General features: G+C 38.0%; 1 protein-coding gene across 1 annotated transcript in view; it reads right to left on the reverse strand.

Moving 5' to 3' along the window:
- Positions 1–399: 399 nt before the first annotated feature.
- The window catches only part of LOC150082142 (syntaxin-7-like), a 74,177-nt gene continuing 53,352 nt past the window's right edge, over positions 400–21,224 (reverse strand). The window contains exons 7-10 of the mRNA XM_090380007.1: positions 15,440–15,604; positions 13,841–13,955; positions 12,206–12,288; positions 400–1,329 (exon numbers count right to left, since the gene is read on the reverse strand). Of these exons, the coding sequence (XP_090236133.1) occupies positions 1,234–1,329; positions 12,206–12,288; positions 13,841–13,955; positions 15,440–15,604 (459 nt within the window). The 3' untranslated portion in view covers positions 400–1,233. The remainder of the gene's footprint in view (positions 1,330–12,205; positions 12,289–13,840; positions 13,956–15,439; positions 15,605–21,224) is intronic.

Consider the following 21,224-nt stretch of genomic DNA (forward strand, 5'->3'; position numbering starts at 1 on the left):
CATTATAATATCATGAAGGGTTAGCAGGATGAAAACAGTAGTAAAATCAGTTTTGTTGATAAAGATCAGGTATGCTGATGAACAAAATCTGAAACTAGTGTTTATCCAGGTCACTAGACCCTTTTTTTCATTCAATGTTTAGATATTTTTAAAAAATTCAGCCTGAAACTTTTTGATCCTGCCCTGTATGTGTTAAAAATGTTTCCTTTCTTAAACATAGGTGGTCAAAAAACTAATCATAAAAAGCAAATTTTTACTTTTCAACCAAACTATGTTCTCAAATAATATTACAAGCTATTTCCAAATACAAATATTTATTTTTAATATTTAATACAAATTTATTTCATGTTTTGATTATGGAATGTAAATTTCTGTATTACTTCTTCACTTGTTTTAAAATACAGATTTGATATATGGGTGGGGAAAAGGGAGAGAGAGAGACACACAAACTTCACTCCATGTATTTTACAACTGTTTCAAAATAGAGCACAATTACAGGGTGTAAGACACATTGTAAATCTGGACTTATCTAATTTTTGTACAAACTACTACAGCTGACAAGTATTACTTTACATAGTTATTTCATATTTGACTTCAAAAAGTTTTTTTTTACATTATTCTACAATATTAATCTTACCTTCAGCACATTTTTTATATAAGTATTCTCTAGCCACATGCAGCCTACACTATACAACTGGCCATTACTGATAGGAATTACACAAAAAATATACATTATGTAGGATTGCAATAGATTGCTCATGTGTTTCAATATTTAACAATTATTTACAAAAATCTTTTGATATAACTCACAGAGTTGGCTTTCAGTTTTAGTTTAGGATAATTTCCATAACTACTGTACAGAGCAACAATATATGACATTTCAAAATCATATTAGTTAAAAATATGCATAAATTTAAAACAATGTCCAAAATCATGTTACTTCATTATATATTCTTATGTCAAAAAGATACTGATTCCAAAGGTTTCAGTTAAAAATTCACATAGTAAACAATGCCTTATGGTGTTACTTTGACTTCTCTTTACTTGAAAGAGACAAAGAAGGAAAGCATGAGGTCACAATTTACTGTTTAAAGCATTGCATATGAAAACAGATTTCTTCTAAAATATTATTAGCATTACATATTTAAGCTCTGCAAGAAATTACAAACTGTGTGCAGTCAAATATTCATGAATCTTGATCACAGCCTCATTCACAAACCAAGGAAAATGAAATCACTTTTTAATAGAGATTACAACGATAATAGTTACTACAACAGCAACTGCTAAAAGGATAACCACAAAACAACACATCTTCTGCCGGTACTTTTTCTAATAAAGAAGAGAAAAAAAATGAAATTTAATAATTTAAAAAAAAATACACATATTGAAAGCTTCAGCTCAACAATAAATATCAGTAGTTATAAAATACTTCTTTCATAATGCTAAAAGGTATACAATATCAACAGTCAAAACCAATTACTGAAATGCTAAAAGTAAAGTAGCAGTTCACAATCACAATATAGTTATGAGTATTTTACTTCATTATACAAATCAAATACAGTGGATTCTGGTTATTTGGGCCACCGGTTAATCACAGCAGCCGTTTATTTGGAACAAATCTTAAAGAACAGAACCCAATCGAAAAAATATCCAGGATTTACTTCGCTTAATTGGGACAACATGCCGTTTAATCGGGGCAGGAGACCGCAGCACTTGAGATTACCCTACAATTGTCTCCGATCATACCACATTGTACGGTCGTATTTCTGGAGGTCATAACCATAAAACAATTAGCAGTTTCCGATTTAGTGGGCATTTCTGTTAGTGCAATCTATAAACGGATAGTAAACTCAATTTTATTGAATTTGTGAGAATACTGACATTCTGTGGGTTTTATGTTATTATGGTAAAATGTGTTTACACTTCCATGAAATCTTCAATCATATAAAAAAATAAGTTTTCAGAATCCTCTCTTCATTCCTATTTTTTTAAGCTTCGTAACGTTACTCCATTCTCACTTGCCCATATTGTGTTACTTGCGATTTGTGTGTGCCGTGTTCTTTGTTATTGATTGCTTATCTTTTTTACTGTTTTAAATTTTAACCCCACACACAAATGTTAGTGAACAGAAATATCAACTAATGGTATGTACATACTACAGTACTTATTAATTAATCTACGCACATAAGCGTAAATTTATTTTTATTTTGCTAACCTGTGGAAAATATTCTTCCGATTTTCACGTATCATTTAAATTTTTAATTGGTAAGTCAATAAAATATAAATTTGTACTTAACATATCTTTACTTTTATAGCTTGTTGATAATATTCCTCCTATTGTCACTAATTAGAATCGCTGTTTAACAGCATTAAAATTCAATTCACAAACGTGATCACAATGACCAGAGCTTACTACATATCGGTATAATGAACAGTACTTTACTATGGTGAGTCCATCATAACGTGATTTGATCGTACAGAAAATCACTCGTAAAGCTGTATTTTTAACTATTTACGTGAAAATTCACATAATTGGGGCAGCTGCTTAATCAGGCCAAAATGCACTAGTCCCGATGTGTCCCAAATAACCAGAATCGACTGTATATTAAACTGCTCAAAATTTACTGTTATTTATCGTATTATAAAAGAAGAGATGAAAATGGTATTCATAAATTTACATATATTTTAATATGCAGAAAATCATAGCATTTATGAATAATACAGGGTGATTCCAAATTATCGTCGGGGTTTCCGTGACCTATAATTTTCAAACCAGAAACAACAAAATAAAACTGCTTATAGAATATGAAAGTGTAACTCAGAAAGTTTTATTTGGCAATGCTGTGCTCCCACATTGATGTCTGGGAGATATTGATGGCATTACTTCAAAATGGCGACTGTTCAAGAGAAGGCAATGTGCGTACTTTGGTTTTTCAAAACAAAGTCCGTTATCACAACACAATGTAATTACAGAACTCAGTATGGAAAAGATCCACCTTCAGATAATGCTATCCGACATTGGTTAAAGCAATTTCAAGAGACTGGTAGTGTTCTGCACCAAAAAGGAGCGGGAAGACTGAGCAATTCGCAGGAAGATGTTGATCGAATCCACGAAGTGTTTTATCAAAGCCCACAAAAATCAACTAGACAAGCTTCTCTGCAGTTAAGTATACCACAAACGACTGTTTGGAGGGTTGTTCATAACCGCCTTCACCTCCATGCCTACAAACTGCAGATTGTGCAGGCTTTAATACTGAACGATAAACCCTGCCATTTCCAATTTGCCCAAGACATTTTGTCAAACGTCGAAGCTGATGAAAATTACCTTCGGAGATGGAGATTTAGTGATGAAGCAATCTTTTACATATCAGGGAAGGTAAATCGTCATAACTGCAGAATATGGGGATCAGAAAACCCTCACACCATTCGAGAATTCGAAAGAAATAGTCCAAAGGTCCATGTCTGGTGTGCTTTGTCATGTTTGGAAGTTTTGGGGCCCTTTTTTCTTTGCAGAAAAAACAGTGACAGCTGTGACCTATCTTGACATGCTACAGCTGTATCTTATCCCAGTTGGAAAATCGTCAGCCAAATGTGGTTTTCCAGCAAGATGGTACACTGCTACATTGGGCTCTTATTGTCTGAGAATTTCTTGACATGCATTTTCCTGGGCACTGGGTTGGGCATGGTGGACCGATTCAGTAGCCTCCGCACGCAACTGATCTTATGCAGTTTGATTTCTTCCTGTAGGGATACGTGAAGGACACTGTGTACAAGACCCCTGTGATCTCCCTCGATGAACTGAAGCTCAGAATTGTTGCTGTGATCAAAACAGTTACACCACAAATGCTAGAGAATACTTGGAGGGAAATTGAAGGGAAATTGAATATCGCTTGGACATCTTACATCCCACGAAAGGCGTGCATGTTGAAGTTGTTTAGCATCCGGCAGTATTGATTCTACAGGTAATAAAACTTTTTGAGTTACACTTTCACATTCCTTAAGCAGTTTTGTTGTTTCCGGTTTGAAAATTATAGGCCACGGAAACCCCGACAATAATTTAGAATCACCCTGTACAGTCACACATATAATAAAAAGGATCTGATTATTTGACACTTTTATACACAAGGCAATTCCTTAATTTGTGCAAAGGATCCTGGAGGATATGGACATTAAAAACATTATTCTGTTTAAACACAAAATAACAACTATATATTTTATTTTATAAATAGGTTTATATGAATAATTTTTAGAACCCTCTACATCAAGATTATTAAAATACTGAAACAGAGGGAAAAAATATCTTCTGAACTGAGAGAAATCTTATATTTGGTCATTGAGGATTGTCTCAAGAGTAGGAGACATAAGAGTAGGAGACCGGCGGAATTACTTAACAAGTACAGGTCACTGCTGAAAAAAAGCCATGACTTAGGGTTGAATTTGAAAGTGTCTGCAATTCTGCCCAGACACAATAGGAGGGAGTACATGTTGATCAATTCGGCCCTGGAAATTTGTGCAAGGCTCAAGGGGTAGAATTTTTTTCAGTCTGGTCTGTACTTGTTAACAGGAGAGACTGCTTCTACAGGGATGGGATACACTTAAATAGAAAGAGTGCAAGAATATTTGCATGCACCCTTTCTATGCTATCGAGGCAGTGTTAGGTGGGTCGGAAAACTGCTAGCTTGGGGGGATACAAGGACGAATAGATTAACAGTAGCCACTGGCAGAGGTGAAAGTGATTCTTGCACTGCTTCTAATGGAATGAGCAGCAGCCTGGAAAACAAGATGCAGGGTATTTCAGAGACTGCTGGGAGTCATTGCAGTACAAGCAAACACATGGGTTGTATTAGGGTAGCTAAGAATAGAAACAGGTGATTGTATCCTTGCGTGTACACCAATGCTAGGAGTTTGGTAAATAAATTTGATGAATTTGAGGTATTGCTCAAAACATCAAAGGCAAATATTGTTGGGATATCAGAGACGTGGTGTCACACAGATATAAGGAATGCAGAACTGAAATTTGGGGAGTACAATGTACACAAAGGATAGACAGGATAGGAAGGGAGGAGGGGTTATGCTATTAGTTAAGAAACACATGAAATCCAAGGAAGTGAAGCCAGTCGACATCGCTGGATAGTGCAGTGTCGAATCAGTTTGGTGTGACATAAGCATTGGGAGATCAAAATTGAGAGTACAAGTGTGCTATAGGCCTAATGACTCTGATGAGTATAATAAGAAACTGTACAGGGAAATAGAGTGGGCCAATAAATCAGAGTCTTAGAATGGGGGATTTTAATTTCCTAGATATTGACTGGAATTTGTGGGTTGGTCACTCACACACTAGCAAGGCTTTTGTAGATTTACTGGATGATTGTTTTCTACATCAGCATGTTCAGGAGGCAACTAGAGGGAGTAATACTCTTGATCTGATTATCAGTAGTGATTCTTCATGCATTAAGAATTTGTAGATAAAGGAACCACTAGTTGGGAGTGATCACAGTGTGCTGAAGTGGGATTTACTCAAAGAGGTAATTACCATCAGGGGTAAAGGGAAGGGTTTTTGCTTTCGTAAAGGCGGCTATGATGTTCTGAGACAGTATTTAAATTCTATACAGTGGGACCAACTGATGATGTTACCAACAGCAAATTCAAAATGGGAAGCATTCAAAGAACTTATCTTGGAAGCTACTAGGCGTTGCATACCAACTAAGAAATACTGATCAAAGTTTAGGCCTAAATGGATGTCATATGAACTAATGAGACAGGCAGTGAGCTAGATGATTTTGTAATAACTGAGAGGAAAGTGGAGGAGAAATTGTTGAGGACAAACATAAAAAAGGCACCCGGGGCAGATGGGATCTATCCAGTAATATTAAAGCAGGCAGCAAAGGAAGTAAGCAAACCCTTAGTCATAATTATGAGAGCTTCTTTGGACTCAGGGAAGGTACCCATAGACTGGAGATGTGCAAACGTGACCCCAATTCACAAAGGAGGATCAAAGGCTGACACAAGTAATTATAGACCTGTGAGTTTAACTTCTGTTCCAGGAAAATTAATGGAGGCACTGGTTAAAGAAGCACTGCAGGTTTTTTTTTTTTTTTTTTGTTTTTTTAGGAGCATTAACAACTAAGACCATATTGCTAAGGGGATATGCGGTGTTCATTCCCTGACCTTTCCGCATCCTCCGTAGTTTGGTGGTCACGGGCTCGAACCCTGGTCTAATCAAGAAGTGTGTGCCACGCACTACTGTTCCTGCCCACCTGGCTACGGAGGCGCCAAGCACTGCAGGATCATCTAGACAAGACTTCAGTTACAGCTCGGACACAGCATGGTTTTATTAAGGGAAAGTCTTGCCTGACTAATTTGATTGGATACTATGATGCAGTCACAAAAGAACTGGATGCAGGGAACAACTTTGATATTATATATTTGGATCTTAGAAAGGCTTTTGATACTGTTGCACATGGACGACTGCTGCACAAATTGGAGCAGTGTGGCATTGGAGGCAAATTGCTGCTATGGATAAAGGGATGGTTGAGGGGGAGAAAACAGTGAGTGGTAATCAATGGACACTGCTCATCGTGGACTAATGTTATTAGTGGAGTCCCTCAGGGTTCAGTGTTGGGTCCACTGTTGTTTTCTGTATTTATAAATTATATTGATGATGGTATATCAAGTTACCAGACGATACAAAGGTTGGCAGGGTTTTTAAGGACACTACTGATGCTATGCTGCTGCAACAGGATCTGGAAAGGTTGAGCAGATGGGCTGAGAGGTGGCAAATGAAGTTTAACATTGACAAATGTAAAGTACTACATATGAGAAACAGTAACCCCAGAGCAACGTATCAACTCTGTGGTACTACACTGACAGTGGTAGAGAATGAAAAGGACCTGGGGGTAATTGTGCGGACAGATATGAAGTTTTCTGAGCAGTGCAGACGGGCTGCAAGAGTAGCTCATGGTGTCTTGTCAATGATATACAGGAATTTTTCTAGCGGGGATAAGGAGGTCATTATTCTCTTGTACAAGGCAGTGGTCAAGCCACACCTCGAGTACTGTATACAGGTCTGTAGGCCTCATTTCAATAAGGATGTAGAGCTGTTGGAACGAGTACAGAGAAGGGCAACAAGATTAGTGAATGGAACAAAGGGTTGCTCTTACGAAGAAAGGCTTAAGTTTTGCAAATTAGTGTCTGGAGACTAGGCACCTGCGAGGTGGTCTTATAGAGGTGTAGAAAGCATTGAATGGGTTGAGCATGCTCAATGCCAATGGGATTCTTCCTCTTGCTCAGAATAATCACCTGAGAGGGCATAAATTCAAATTGAGGAAAGACAGATGTAGGATAGATGTGCGGAAATTTGCCTTTAGCCAGTGGGTAGTTGGTTGGTGGAACAGATTTCCATCCCTTGTTGTGGAAGTTGATTGCCTAAATAAATTTAGGGCTCGGCTGGACATGTATTTCGAATGAACTACAATGGGGTGAAATGGGAGTGGTTTTTTTTTTTTAGCTAATGCTACGTAAGTTTGCTTTCTTTTATCACATGCCTCTACTAATGCTAATGCCTCAAACATTTTCTCAGATATGGCAGGCTAGGGCTTGCTACCTGGGAGTCTAAAATGCTGATGAAACTGATATTTAGATGACATTTGAGTCAAGATTGCAACTTCATGATCGTGGGATTGTTAGTTGAACCCTATGCATATGTTCGGTGGGGAAGTACTGAAACACTGCACCTAGTATACCAGAGGGAACCACCCAACATAAGCAGGGGTTGGGGTGCGGTGTTTACACCAGAAAGCAATACCATCCAATATCCCAGGCAATACTAGGTGGTAAATGACTCTTATCAACTGGTGCAATACTACTACTTTATTTATTGGAGGCTTAAAGTGGTAAAATGTTATCCACAGCAAAGCTCTGGCAACAACCATCTCTTCCATTATGCAGTATGTAGAGGAGGTGCACTTATTAGACCCCACTCTGCATAAGGTCCCCGTCTTACAGCAGGTACTCACACTCGGAACGGCACTAGAGAACTTGCTTAAAGAACCAACCAACAGAGTCACAACCATGCTCAGGGCTGACATTGTCTCCCTCTGGAGCAAATTGGAGACTATCCTCCTTACAGCTCACCAGAATGGGAGAAAGAAAATGACAAATTGGAGGCTTATTGGAGGGGCAAAACAAATGCAACAGCATGCCCCTTCCTATGCACAGTGCAGAGGGCTGCCCCTAGCATGACAAAGACAGTGTGTAATGGAGCACAACCTGTCAAGAGAAAAACCCTTCTGAAACAGCCAAATTTGGTTGTTCTGCACCTCAACAACTCCAGACGAGACACTGTTGAGTGAAGAACTCACGGCACAAATCATTGCCAAACTAACGGCTTTAAGACAACAAGAATAAAAGTGGTAAGAAAGACCGGAATACAGGCATCCAGATTGAGACAGAGACGAGAGAAGAAGTGGAAAAAATCATTAATAATCCCAAGATATCAGAGCTCGGACTCATCACAACAACGCCTAAACAGAAAAGCCCGTCCATAGTAATTTACAACTGGGACAAGGACCTTATGCCAAACCAGCTGGCCGATGAAATCTATCAGAAAAACCCATCTGGCTTCCTACCTGACCAAGATGTCCAAATGCTGCTTACACCAAAAAAATACAGTACTAAATCCAAAGACACTAGTTCCAATAATTGGATTGTAGAACTTGCTCCTGCAGCTTGGCAGGTTCTTAAAGGACAGGCCACTACTTCCACAAACACGTGGCTGTGCCCAAGCGTTTTAAGTGTTGTAGGTATGGCCATATGATGCATACCTGCACACATACAGTGTCAACATGAGGCAATTGCTCTGAAAAGGGCCACACTTTCAATAATTACCCTAATAATGATGCACAGCCAGTGTGCACTAACTGCAAGGCCCTGAAGATGGGCTCTGTGCATTCAATAAGAGATAACAAATGCCAGCATATCTCAAAGCTAAGAGTTTACACCAAACAAGACTTCATTATGGGGACATACCCTAAGAAGTACAATACTACTGAGGTCAAATTTCTTCAAATAAATGTGCAGAGGGCCAGAGCAGTGGTCGACCAGATACGACTCAAAGCAGAGGAGGAGAGCATTGATGTTATAATACTCCAAGAACCATATTCCCACATGAAGATAGTCTGGGGTATTCCTTGACATATAAAATTATACAAACAGTATGATACTCCCTGGACTCCTATTGTCATTAGAAATCCGGATGTTACAGCCACCAGAATAATTCACCTATGCACAGCCCGGGTCTCTTTACATGGTGTCCCTATATTGCCAATCAGGCAAGGATATTACTTTCGCCGTCAGATGTCTTCATACAGTAATAAATATTCTCCCAAATGCGAAAATAATCATTGGCAGTGACGCCAACTGCAGGTCTCCGGTGTGGCATAGCCAAACATCCGACTGCCAAGGTAACCAAGGAATGGGCAAAGTTTGGAGGAGTTCCTGGGTAACGAACCAATAACAGTACTAAACCTTCCAAACAACTTGCCAACTTTCTGCAATAAGTTATGGCAATTATAGATATTACAATGGCCTCTAGGATGTTTTGTTTGTTATTTGGTTTTTAGGAGCATTAGCAGCTAAGGCCATATTGCTCTGGGGATATGCAGTGATCATTACCTGACCTTTCCCCATCCTCCGTATTCGGTGGGCATGGGCTCGAACCCCGGTCTAATCAAGAAGCGTGTGCTACGCAGTGCTGCTCCTGCCCACCTGGCTACGGAGGCACCTAATGGCCTCTAGGAACATTTCCAACAATATCACTTGGTGGACAGTTCACGATGCTTGGACCACATCCAATCACCATATTCAAGATGCTTGGACTACATCTGTGCCATAACATTCCAGCTTGCTAGACCAATTAACCAGGACTCCCATACAAAAACAAATGCAATACAGATAAGCCTTCCCGAAAGCCAACTGGGATACCTTCCATACAGTTATGACAACTGCAATGCAGGAACAACAGGGGGAACTCCATGCCACCAACAACACGAACCTCCTCCAGAGAAAGGCAACAGCCCTTATAACTCAGGCCTGCAATGCTGCAATAACGAAAAATAATCCAACCCCCGGGTGTGGTCCCTTGGGTGGAACCGGCCCCTACAGCAGCTCAGAAAGGAAGCTCAGCCCAGACGAAGTACATTCCAGAGGGACAGAAGATCGTGACCAGCAACAGAGGTGGAGGCCTTCCGGCAGTGCTATAGAGAAGCCAGAAGTGCCTACACCATGCACATCTGCCACTAAAAACCTGGCAGCGACTGGTCTCAACCACAGGCAACAACGACATGTGGGGGGGGGGGTCATATATATAAGATTAAGACAAATAAACTTCCCCAGGGTGAAGTCATCACGGCAAGCAGAACGCCTCATGGCACCATGACCACAAACTAGATGTGGCCTTTAGCCCACCAGTTGATCGAGAAATGGAAGAACAGAGAAGAATGTGTCAGGAGAACGAGGAATACTACAACAACACAATTGAGGAGCCTTTCATGAGGGAGGAACTTACTACTACTGCATCATTAATTAGAGGAAACAAATGCCCAGGACCAGACCTGCTGCAACCGGAAATAGTAAAAAGACCATTCAGCAAGCCCGGTCTGCTGTTAAACCTAAAACACATCTGCAAGCTGGCACCTTTACAGGCTCCTGGAAGGTTGCCAATGTCAAGCTTATCCTGAAAAATCCTTCAAAGCCACATCAACTACCTAAGTCTTACAGACCAACAGCCCTACTCTCTGTGGCAAGCAAACTTTTTGAACGTCTATTGTATGGCCGACAACAATTATGACTCAGCAGGCCTAACAACACCTAACCAGTATGGCTTTAGGCAGAGGGTCTCAGCAGTTGACGCCCACCAGCACCTCCTGCAACACATGGAAGAATGTGACGGGAAATACTTTCTAGTAATTTCAATGGACTTCGCAGGGACATTCGACACCTTATGGTGGCCAAGCTTCCTGGCAAGACTAAGGCCGCCAGTGTCCCTGGAAACCTCTTCCAGACCATTAACAACTACCTGTCGGACAGACCTATAGCTGTCAAAGCACCGTACCAGTCTCTCTCAAGAAAAATTAACCAGGGTTGTCCACAGGGTTCGGTTCTGAGACCACTTATGTAGAATGTTATTCTGGGCAGTTCCTTGGCCTTGAACCTCGGCGAAGTAAAATCCAAGGTCTTCACTGATGACCTTATCCTTACGGTCTTCGCAAACTCCAGGGCACAGCTGGAAGAACTAGCTAATTAGACCTTACATCGACTACAAGACTGGGCAAGACAAAACTACCTAAATATCTCACTGGACAAAACTAACTCAATCCTACTGAAAGGGAAACTGTACTTGCATTGATCACCTCAGATCAAGATAAATCAGACGACAATAAAATTCTCAACACAACTGAAGTACCTAGGAGTCATCCTAGACCAAAATCTATCCTTCAAAGACCATCTTCAATACCTCTGCTCCAAGATTAGGAGACACACTGCTCTGGTTGCCAGGGTCACCAGATGGGACTGGGGCCTCAGCCGGCACATACTTCATTCATATTATAAAGCAGTCTTCATGCCCATTATCATATATGCCTCTGGCGTGTGGTACAACAAAGTTGCCACAGCAGTTAACCAGCAAATCATTGACTCGATCCAAAGAATGATTCTACTCACCACCACCACCCGTGTCCTTCGGGGTCCTTCCTCTGGACCTGGGGATCATGTGTATAGGACTGCTGCCCCACCTGGCAAAGGATACCACCACCAAAACATACGTTGGGTGCACGACCCTACAAACAACCAACCTGCTGAGAGGAAAAAAGCTTCAGAACCACCAGGTGTATCAGGACAGATGGGTAAACTCTCACACAGGGGAGATCACCAGGAAGTTTATCCCAGATGTCGACCGAGTATATCCTATGACCCCAAATTGGTTCTCACAGGACCTGGAAGCAGCATACCTGTTCAATGGACTTAGTGGCATCAAATGTACAATTGCCAGCTCTATGATGACCTCAGAAGCATATTAATAGCAAAGATAATGTATTCTCCCAGAGAACAAGAACACCATATACTGGACACAAAAGAATACCTAATTTAGAAAATTTAGCATTCTTATTTCACATAAAAATGTAAACAATAAATTTAACATGAAATTTACCTGATAATTACTGGCTTGCCACAATTTTTGGTGAGCTGCTGCTACATTATCATCTGCTGTTTCAATGTTGCCTTCTATGGAATCTGAAATGCAACATGGTAAAAAATGAATGCAGTAACGCAACATTCGGTAATAAGAAATAAACAGAAATCAAATGGCACTCCAGAAACATAACTACAATTTTGCTAATATTAAAAAAAATTAATTAATTAATAAACTTACTGAACACGTTACAATTTGTTAAAAAAGGTTTGAACAGAAAGTTCACTGAATGTTACAGAAAATTTATTTCATCCAAATGATAAATGCTTACATTTTTTCAATATAATCTCCTGCAACTATACATTTGTTCCATTGAGCCTGTCACCAGTCAAAACATTTTTAAAAGCTTCCTTTGTGAATGCTTTTGAGCATCTATCATGTTTAACCAAATTTCTTAAATTTACTCAAATCATTTTCATTTCATGTCCTGTTTTAATTTTGGGAATAGCCAAAATCTGCAAAGTGCCAAATCAGATTATAAAGCAGATGTGGCAGAATGGAATTGTTTTTCTTGTCCATTACAACTCTTAGCTGGCCAGGAAACAGCCCGGACCTGAATCCTATAGAGAACTGTTGGCATTGTGTGGAATCTGCAGTTGCCAGAAAGAAACCAAAGACCCTTCTTGGAAGCCATAATTCGTGTTTGGAACCAAAAACTATCAATTAATTATCTTCAGAAACTGATCTTGTCAATGCCTCAACAGTGTGCTGCTGTCATCAGGCCAGAGGCGGTTCAACTAAATATTGGTTTGCTCCTGGTGAACTTTTCATTTTGTTTTCCATTTAAAATGATAAATGAAGCAAATTGAGGGCTTCTTATAACATTTTAGCCATAATTGTCGTGTTTACCAAAACTGTTGTATAAAGGTTGCAAATGCTCATTTTGGAATATTTTGAGAGCACCTGTCAAATATTACTTAGCTTTGCCTTAACTATTAACTATTTGCCTTAACTGCTATTAATATAACATACCCTCACAAAAAAGAGTTAGAAATGAAAAATTCCTACGTGATGCACTTTTTTTTGAACACCAGTGTATACAGTTAACATTACACTCTGAAAAAAATAAAGAACATTTACAATACAAACTGCAACTCTTGATAATATTTAAAATTATATATTATTCAAGTTCATAAATGAATACTTCTAAGAAAAAAAAAAAAAAAAAAAGGGAAAAAAAAAAGAATGATTCTAGTCCATTAGAAATAAATAGATTGACGAATCACTACATGAGAATGGCACAACAAAGACTAACTCAGCAAACCGGGAACTCAGTTCAGTTTTGGTTTTCACTATGCCATCCATTGGTTATCTTTATAACTCATCCACTGATGAACACAGGAACAAACCTATTAGTAACTACCTTAATCATAATGTTTGTGTACATAAATGATGTTATTCCTCCATTCATTCATTCATTAATGTGTGTCAGGTATGTTTATTTTCATTATCAAGACTACAATTTCTTGTACAAAATATTTATCAATATCAAAAATGTCACAGAAAGCAGTCAAGGAATCAAGCTACTTGTACTTAAATGGGTATACAATCTGAAGTAAGATATTATTACACAAACAAGAGAATAAATCTCACCTATTGTTTCACCTTGTTCATGTACCATTGTAGCCAACTCACGGAATACTTCATTAATATTTAACATCTCTGATTCAATCTTTTGGATATGTGCTTCTCTCTCAAGTAGAGCCGCCTAAAATAAATGAAAATTCTCATCAAATCTACAAAAATAAATACTGTATATAAGATCTGAGATAGCATAAAATAACATATACATATACAATTACCATTTTTATAATTTAATATACTCAATGTCAAAAAAAAAAAGTATTCTTCGTTTTTTTTTCCTTTATAGAATTAGTTCTCCTACACTCTCATTACCCAACCTTCACTGATCACTTTCTATATATATTCACTGATTATGAAAAAATTGGCAAAGTAGTAAAGAAATTATCATAAAGGATCTTGAATCAATACAATTCTGACTTAAAATATGAAGTTTGGAATAATAAAATAAACATCAACAAAACTGAGCACTTATGAAACACCAGTAAAAATGTTGAAAACACCATTCAGAAAAAAGTCTTACTAGCTACAACAGCAGCTATCATCCCTGCACTAGTGCCTATTAACAGGAAAGGCATGTGTCCAATTCCCACAACCTTGATGAAAATTTTTCTGTAAACATTTTCCATTCAAAGTTTAAACTATTATTTTTTTTGTGACATCACCTATTATAAGCTCTTATCACAAAGCTCTCCCTCCTTTTTTTCTGCTTATCACAAACTCAAAAAATAACTATTCACATGGAGCAAAGGCGAGTCAAAATGTTCATATTTATTAACATGTTAACTGCATGTTCATATGTGCATGAAGGGATTTTTAACCCATGTGAATGAAATACCATAACTTTAAGATCCATTTTCTTCTGATTTCAAAAAAAAAAAAAAAAAATCAACGTATTTTTATTAAGCAACCTTTTACAGCAGCTGACTAATTCATAGTGAGAAGGAAGTCCAAAAATGTCACTACACTGCCTAATCCAGACCGACTTAATCCCGTAAATTTTTGAATCTGGTTCATTAAGGTAATAGGTCAAACCAGCAGTGAACATGTTAATCAGAACAATTTGGCACAAAATTTAGAATCAGTCCTCCTTGGATGATATGCGACAATCCCATTCAGAATGAGTCTGATAGCTGGGAGTTTGCAGGTACAAAGGAGAAACAAAAAGAGATGAAATTCTTAAGAAGTCAGTGAAGATATTAAATTTATATTATAAACATAAAACTGTTTAATTTTTTTTTTTATTTAAAGCACAGAGCAAAATTCATTTCTGTATGTTAGCCCAGTGGTGGCCAACATTTCCCTGCAATGCAACACATGTCGGAAATGTGTCACATTACACCTAGGGATGAAGCACCAGACAAATAAAAAAAAAGTCAGACTTTTAATAATTTGGTTACCACTTTTGTCAGTTTATGAGATTTGAATATTAACAGGAAAAGAATGTTCAAATGAAAAACTATAAAATAAAATAATGTTATCATTATCATTAACCACTGATTTTATATTCATGAAGTACACAAAATTCTACAGATCTCAATCACACACAATTATCTATGTTAATTAAAAAAAAATTCACAACTTAAAAGAGTAATATTTACACAAAGTTACATGTTCAATTTCTAGCTCCTCCTCTATCTGCCTCTGTTGCTGAATTCTGTCCGCTTCAACTAGAGATTGCTGTTCATCCTTTGTCTCTTCTTCTACATTCCACCCTCCAGAAAGCTGCCTTCTTGGAGACGGAGCCATTGTATACTTCATCTTGGTACATACTTGCTATAAGATAAAGCAAAAATTCAGAAAAAAAAAATCCTAAAATATATATACAGCAAATGTGTATATTTAATACATAAAGTACCGTACTATATATAAGGTTACTGAATTTTAATATATACTTAAATGTGTATTTTATTTTTATCTTTCTGTAAACAAACTGCTGACATTAGCATTTTTAGCATTAGTTGAGGCATATGATGAAAGAAAGCAAGTTTATACAGCATCAGCCAAAAAAAAAAAAAAAAAAAAAAAACCTTGCCATTTCACCCATCTGGTCACTCCAAATGTTTGTCTAGTTCAGCTTTACAGCTTTACTAATGGAAATGTAATTAGTAATTACATTTCCATTAGTAAATAGATAATGTATATATATATATATATATAGATAATAGGTAAACCCAGAAATAGATAATCATGAATTTCACAAATTTCACTATGGTATATATGCCCCACACCAAATAAGTAACCATGTATAGGAGGGAGATATACAGGCAGCCAGGGAAGCAGATCAGCTGAAAAATATTAGTATGCTAGGAGCAAGGGAATGCAATGTAGAATGAAAGAGAATAAAAGACAGAGTGAATAGGCTGGGCACTGAGCGAAAGAGTGAAATAGAAATTATGGTAAAAGGGAATAAATGGTAGTTTTGGTGAAAGAGTGACTGAGTATAAGAACAAGAGAGTGTGAATTAGTGTTATGGTATAGGGGAATGAGTGAAGGAGCGAAAGTAATTGGCGAAATGAATCAAAACTTAATAATTAACTCACATTAGTTTATATGTACAGTAAAAATCGGAAAATCCAGACTGCTTCGGGGACTGAGTCGATCCGGATTTTTGGGCAGTACTTTTAAAATTGAAATTTAAGATGGAATAAAGAAGGGATGACCAGGTAAATTTTGACAGTTTATTCATTAGCAAATAAAGCATGCTTCATTTATCGAAATGAGCGGTTTTAAAGAAAAATAAAGTCAACATCTGACAAAGATGTAAACATAAAAATTTTCACCACAAAAAAAAAAAAAAAAGTGTAATGCTTGAAATCGTGTTTAAAAATCAACAATGTAAAGGAAAAATACAGTATATAAATGAAAGCAGAAGATACATATTTTATATAAATTAATTGTGTTAGTTTATTAATGAAATATTTTCATATAAAATACAAAGTTCGAAAAACAAACAAATATTTATTCGCTCTTTTTTGCGATTTCTGTTGCATCTGTTGCTTGACGCTTCTATTGCTTTCTTTAAATACTTATATATATCATCTTGTTTACGACCTTGTAATTTCTTTGTGATAAAATTATTTATGCACCATATGCACATGCATGACATCCTGAAGACTGAAGCTATGGTTCTGTTTCATATATTTAATAACTGTTTCAATGGACTTTTCTGCAGCAGCCCAAGATATCTTTTCTTCTTCAAATTTGTCGTTTTCTTCACCAGATTCTTCTGAATAATTCTCTTCTATCTTATCAGGAGTTATAATGCTGTGAATAATTTCTTGATCAGTGAAAGTTACCACAACTTCAAGATCATCTTCAATGCGTATCCACTCTTCAATGTCATCAGCATTAAGTTTGGGTAGAGGGTTGTCTTCCATACATAATTTAACAGTTTCCATCAGTTCTTTCATTTCAGATGCCTTCGGCTTTATGTGAAATCCTTCAAAATCTTTGTTTCGATCAGATTGTAGATCTGCAAACGTCACGTTCAGCCATAACTTTCGCCATGCTCTTACAAGAGTTACAGGCTTGACTGCATTCTATGCAGTCGAGAGGAAAATATTGCATCTTTGATTGTAAAACTGTGTTGAAATTCCGAAGGGTCAACATTCTTATGCATCATTTTCGTCATAAAATCATTTTTATAGTGACATTTAAAGTTCCTAATGACTCCTTGATCCATGGGTTGAATTAATGGAGTTACGTTTGGTGGCAATAAAATTGCGAAAATATTTCCGCAATCAGACACTAATTTTGATTCATGCGGGTGGACCCTACAGTTGTCGAGAAGTAGCAGGCTTCCGCAATTTTCTCAAGTTCTGATAAACTGATGGAACAAAATCATGAACAAACCAATCACGAAATATATCTTTGTCCATCCAAGCATTCTTTGGGGCTTTATAAGTCACAGGTAAGTGCACAATTCCTTTAAAGGCCAGTGGGTGCTGAAATTTACCAATCACCATAAGCTTAATTTTATGCTGACCTGAAGCATTAGCACACATAAGAACAGTTACTCTTTCCTTATTAAGCTTAAACACTGTTGCATTTTGTTCTTGGTTTCTAGCCAAAGTTTTTGTGGGCAAACACTTCCAGTAAACTGCTGTTTCATCATCATTATAAATTTAATCAACTGTAAGGTCATAGTCAGATACGATTTTTTCAAACGTTGCACTATATTCTGTTGCTGCTTGTGTATCAGCCAACTGTCTTTCTCCAGCAATATCTAACTGTCTAATACCATGACTAGTCATGAAATTCCTAAGCCGAAATCCATCAAGAAATGTGCACTCTGATTCAATGTTCATTTGCTCCTTAAAAGACCTTGCTTTGGCAATAAGTATTGGCCCAGAAATTGCCATACCTTCTGATCATTTTAGCAAAAATCATTCGTACAACACTTTATCGAGATTCTCTAATATTGGCCAATGTAAACTTTTTCTCTCAGCAATTTTATTGTACAGCTCAGAGGAGGCTGTGAATTCTAGAATTTTATTCTTTGCCTTTTTTATATTGTAAATTGTAGACTTTCCGATGTTGTATGTTTCCATTAAAACAGTATTGCTCACACCACTTTCTAGTTTCTTAATTTTTTCAAGTTTGTCACTCAATTTCAACGTGTTCTTCTTTCTCTTCACACCATGAAGTTTATCTATTTTAGGAGCCATTATTATGGGCTTGTAAATACATATGCTATAGCGCCTCCGTAGCCGGGTGGGAAGGAGCAGCAGTGCGTAGCACGCGCTTCTTGATTAGACCGGGGTTCGAGCCCGTCACCACCAAATACGGAGGATGCGGAAAGGTCAGGGAATGACCACCGCATATCCCGGAGCAATATGGCCTTAGTTGCTAATGCTCCTAAAAACCAAATAACAAACAAACAAACATATGCTATATATGGTTTGTTGTTGTTTGTTATTTGGTTTTTAGGAGCATTAGCAACTAAGGCCATATTGCTCCGGGAATATGCGGTGATCATTCCCTGATCTTTCCGCATTCCAGTATTTGGTGGTGATGGGATCGAACCCCGGTCTAATCAAGAAGCGTGCGTTACGCACTGCTGCTTCTTCCCACCTGGCTACGGAGGCGGCGCTATATATGGTAAATGGAAAGAGAAGGACAAAAATTATAGTGTTGCCACGGTTTGATTGCTCATTTCAAAATGGCGACCATGAGCTCGCTTGTTGTCGCTGGGCATCTGTGGCACTCACGCATGTGCATGCACATATAAGTCTGCTAAATTTAAAAAGTTTGTGAGTTTTCGAAAATCCGGACCACCCGAGAATCCAGGCTTTTCGGATTTTTACTGTACTAACAAAACATAATTCTAATACTAACAACACAAACGCACACTGCATTCTCCCCAAATCTGCAAAAAGTTGCAATGTACCTCAACTGAAGAATAATAGTAAGCTGTGGTACAGTACAGAAAGAAAGAGTTCAACAAATGAAATGAAAGCCAGATGAATGAATGAGAGTGTAAATATGTGAGAAAGAACACAAACCATAAAATGTTATAGTTAAATGTACACTAACCCTAGTTTTTAATTTCCAATAACTTTACTTTCTTATGGAAGTAGAGTGCAAATGAGGATTATGAATGCAGTAGATGTGTGTGTGTGTCTCTCTCCCCCTCCCAGATAGTATGATGGGTGGATGGCCTAGGTCCCCTGCCCATCCAAGCAGACACCATGCTGTGGCTACTTGGCCAGCATGGTGTGGGATGCTGACACTGGCCAGTGAGACTTGCCCCCCTGGCCAGTGTCAGATAGAGCACCAATACAGATGCTCAAACATAGGGATCCTATTCCTACCACCTGGGTGGCACCCCCCCCTCTTCACCTGGTGGGTTTCCCACTGCCAACTTTCATATCACACCCCCAGAGTAGGATGGGCATCCTGACTTGGGGGTCCCCCTTCTGTCAACTCTTTCACTCAGCCGGGCACCTTTACTACTGTCCCCCCTCTATCCTTCTACAGATTTCCCCCCACTTCCTATTTCCCCACTACCGTCTTCTAACTTTCACTTTTTTTTCTTTTTTTTTTTGTTTGGGAACACAATAGCACACACTCTTTGAGTAGGGGCCTCCGTAGCCAGGTGGGCAGGAGCAGCAGTGCGTAGCACACGCTTCTTGATTACACCGGGGTTTGAGCCCGTGACCACCAAATACGGAGGATGCGGAAAGGTCAGGGAATGACCACCACATATCCCCAGAGCAATATGGCCTTAGTTGCTAATGCCCCTAAAAAACCAAAAACTCTTTGAGTAGACCGGGATTCAAGCTGCCAACCCACAATGGACCAATGTGGCAGATTATGGTCCATTTCCCTCAACATGAATCACTGACGAAACTTCCATCCTGCATTAGATTGATAATGGCTGCAGTTTGCTTTTTTACTTTTATTTAGAAAGCAAAGGGAAGATAGAAGTGATGGTCAGGCTTCTTATCAAAAGCAGCCTGAGTGTGACAACAGCTTAGACAGATTCAGAAGCTATGCATACTAGCACAGAATCAATGTGGTGTGAGTTAGCTGGAAGTAAAGTTATAATAAGAGTGGGAAGAATCTATAGAACAAAAAACTAAAGATCATGAGAGCCTCTGTATACAGATGGAATGGGCAGGCAAGAGTGAATGTCTTATTATGAGCAATTTGAATATGACTCTTACTGATTGGAGCAAGTGGAAGAGAAACTCACCATGAGAAAAAAAAATCCAAATCAACAAATGATTATTACTCCCTATATACTGATATATCAGTATATAGGGAAAATATTATGGATAAGAATATTCTAGACCTGATCATTTCCATTGAACCAGATGACAACAGAGGGCTCACAGTATACAGGAAAAATGTCAGACCAATTTGACATTACCTCAATGTGTGCGTGCACACGTGTGTGTGTGTGTGAATGAGACACACACAAGAGTGTCAAATGAGCGGACACTGCAGGAAAAATGTGTTTGATTACAGTTGTGAAATTTTATCTTGGTTACACAGGATTAAATTTTTTTCATGTGTAAATTAAGTTGATTAAGTTTTTACTTATGGAAGAGATTAATCATGAAGCTGTTTCAGGAGTGTTTTCTCATTCTGAGTACTACTCAGAAAAGCAGTTTGTACCTAGTTACAAAGTTTACTGAAAGCAATAATGCAAAAAAGAGAGAAATGTCACTTTTTTTTTCATGTATTATTAAACATCATATAATATCCCAAGACATAGATGGATACTCTCTCTCTCTCTCTCTCTCTCTCTCTCTCTCTCTCTCTCTCTCTCTCTCTCTCTCTCTCTCTCACAGGTATGTACAATTATACATAATAAACAACATAAAGAGAGGGTGCTGACTCTCTTTAAAAATTACAGCTGTGAATTACAGGCTCCGAAAAAGCGATA

This window comes from Mastigoproctus giganteus, chromosome 8 (genome assembly GCF_048544385.1).
Source record: "Mastigoproctus giganteus isolate SK-2022 chromosome 8, ASM4854438v1, whole genome shotgun sequence".
NCBI classification, from domain to species: Eukaryota; Metazoa; Arthropoda; class Arachnida; order Uropygi; family Thelyphonidae; genus Mastigoproctus; species Mastigoproctus giganteus.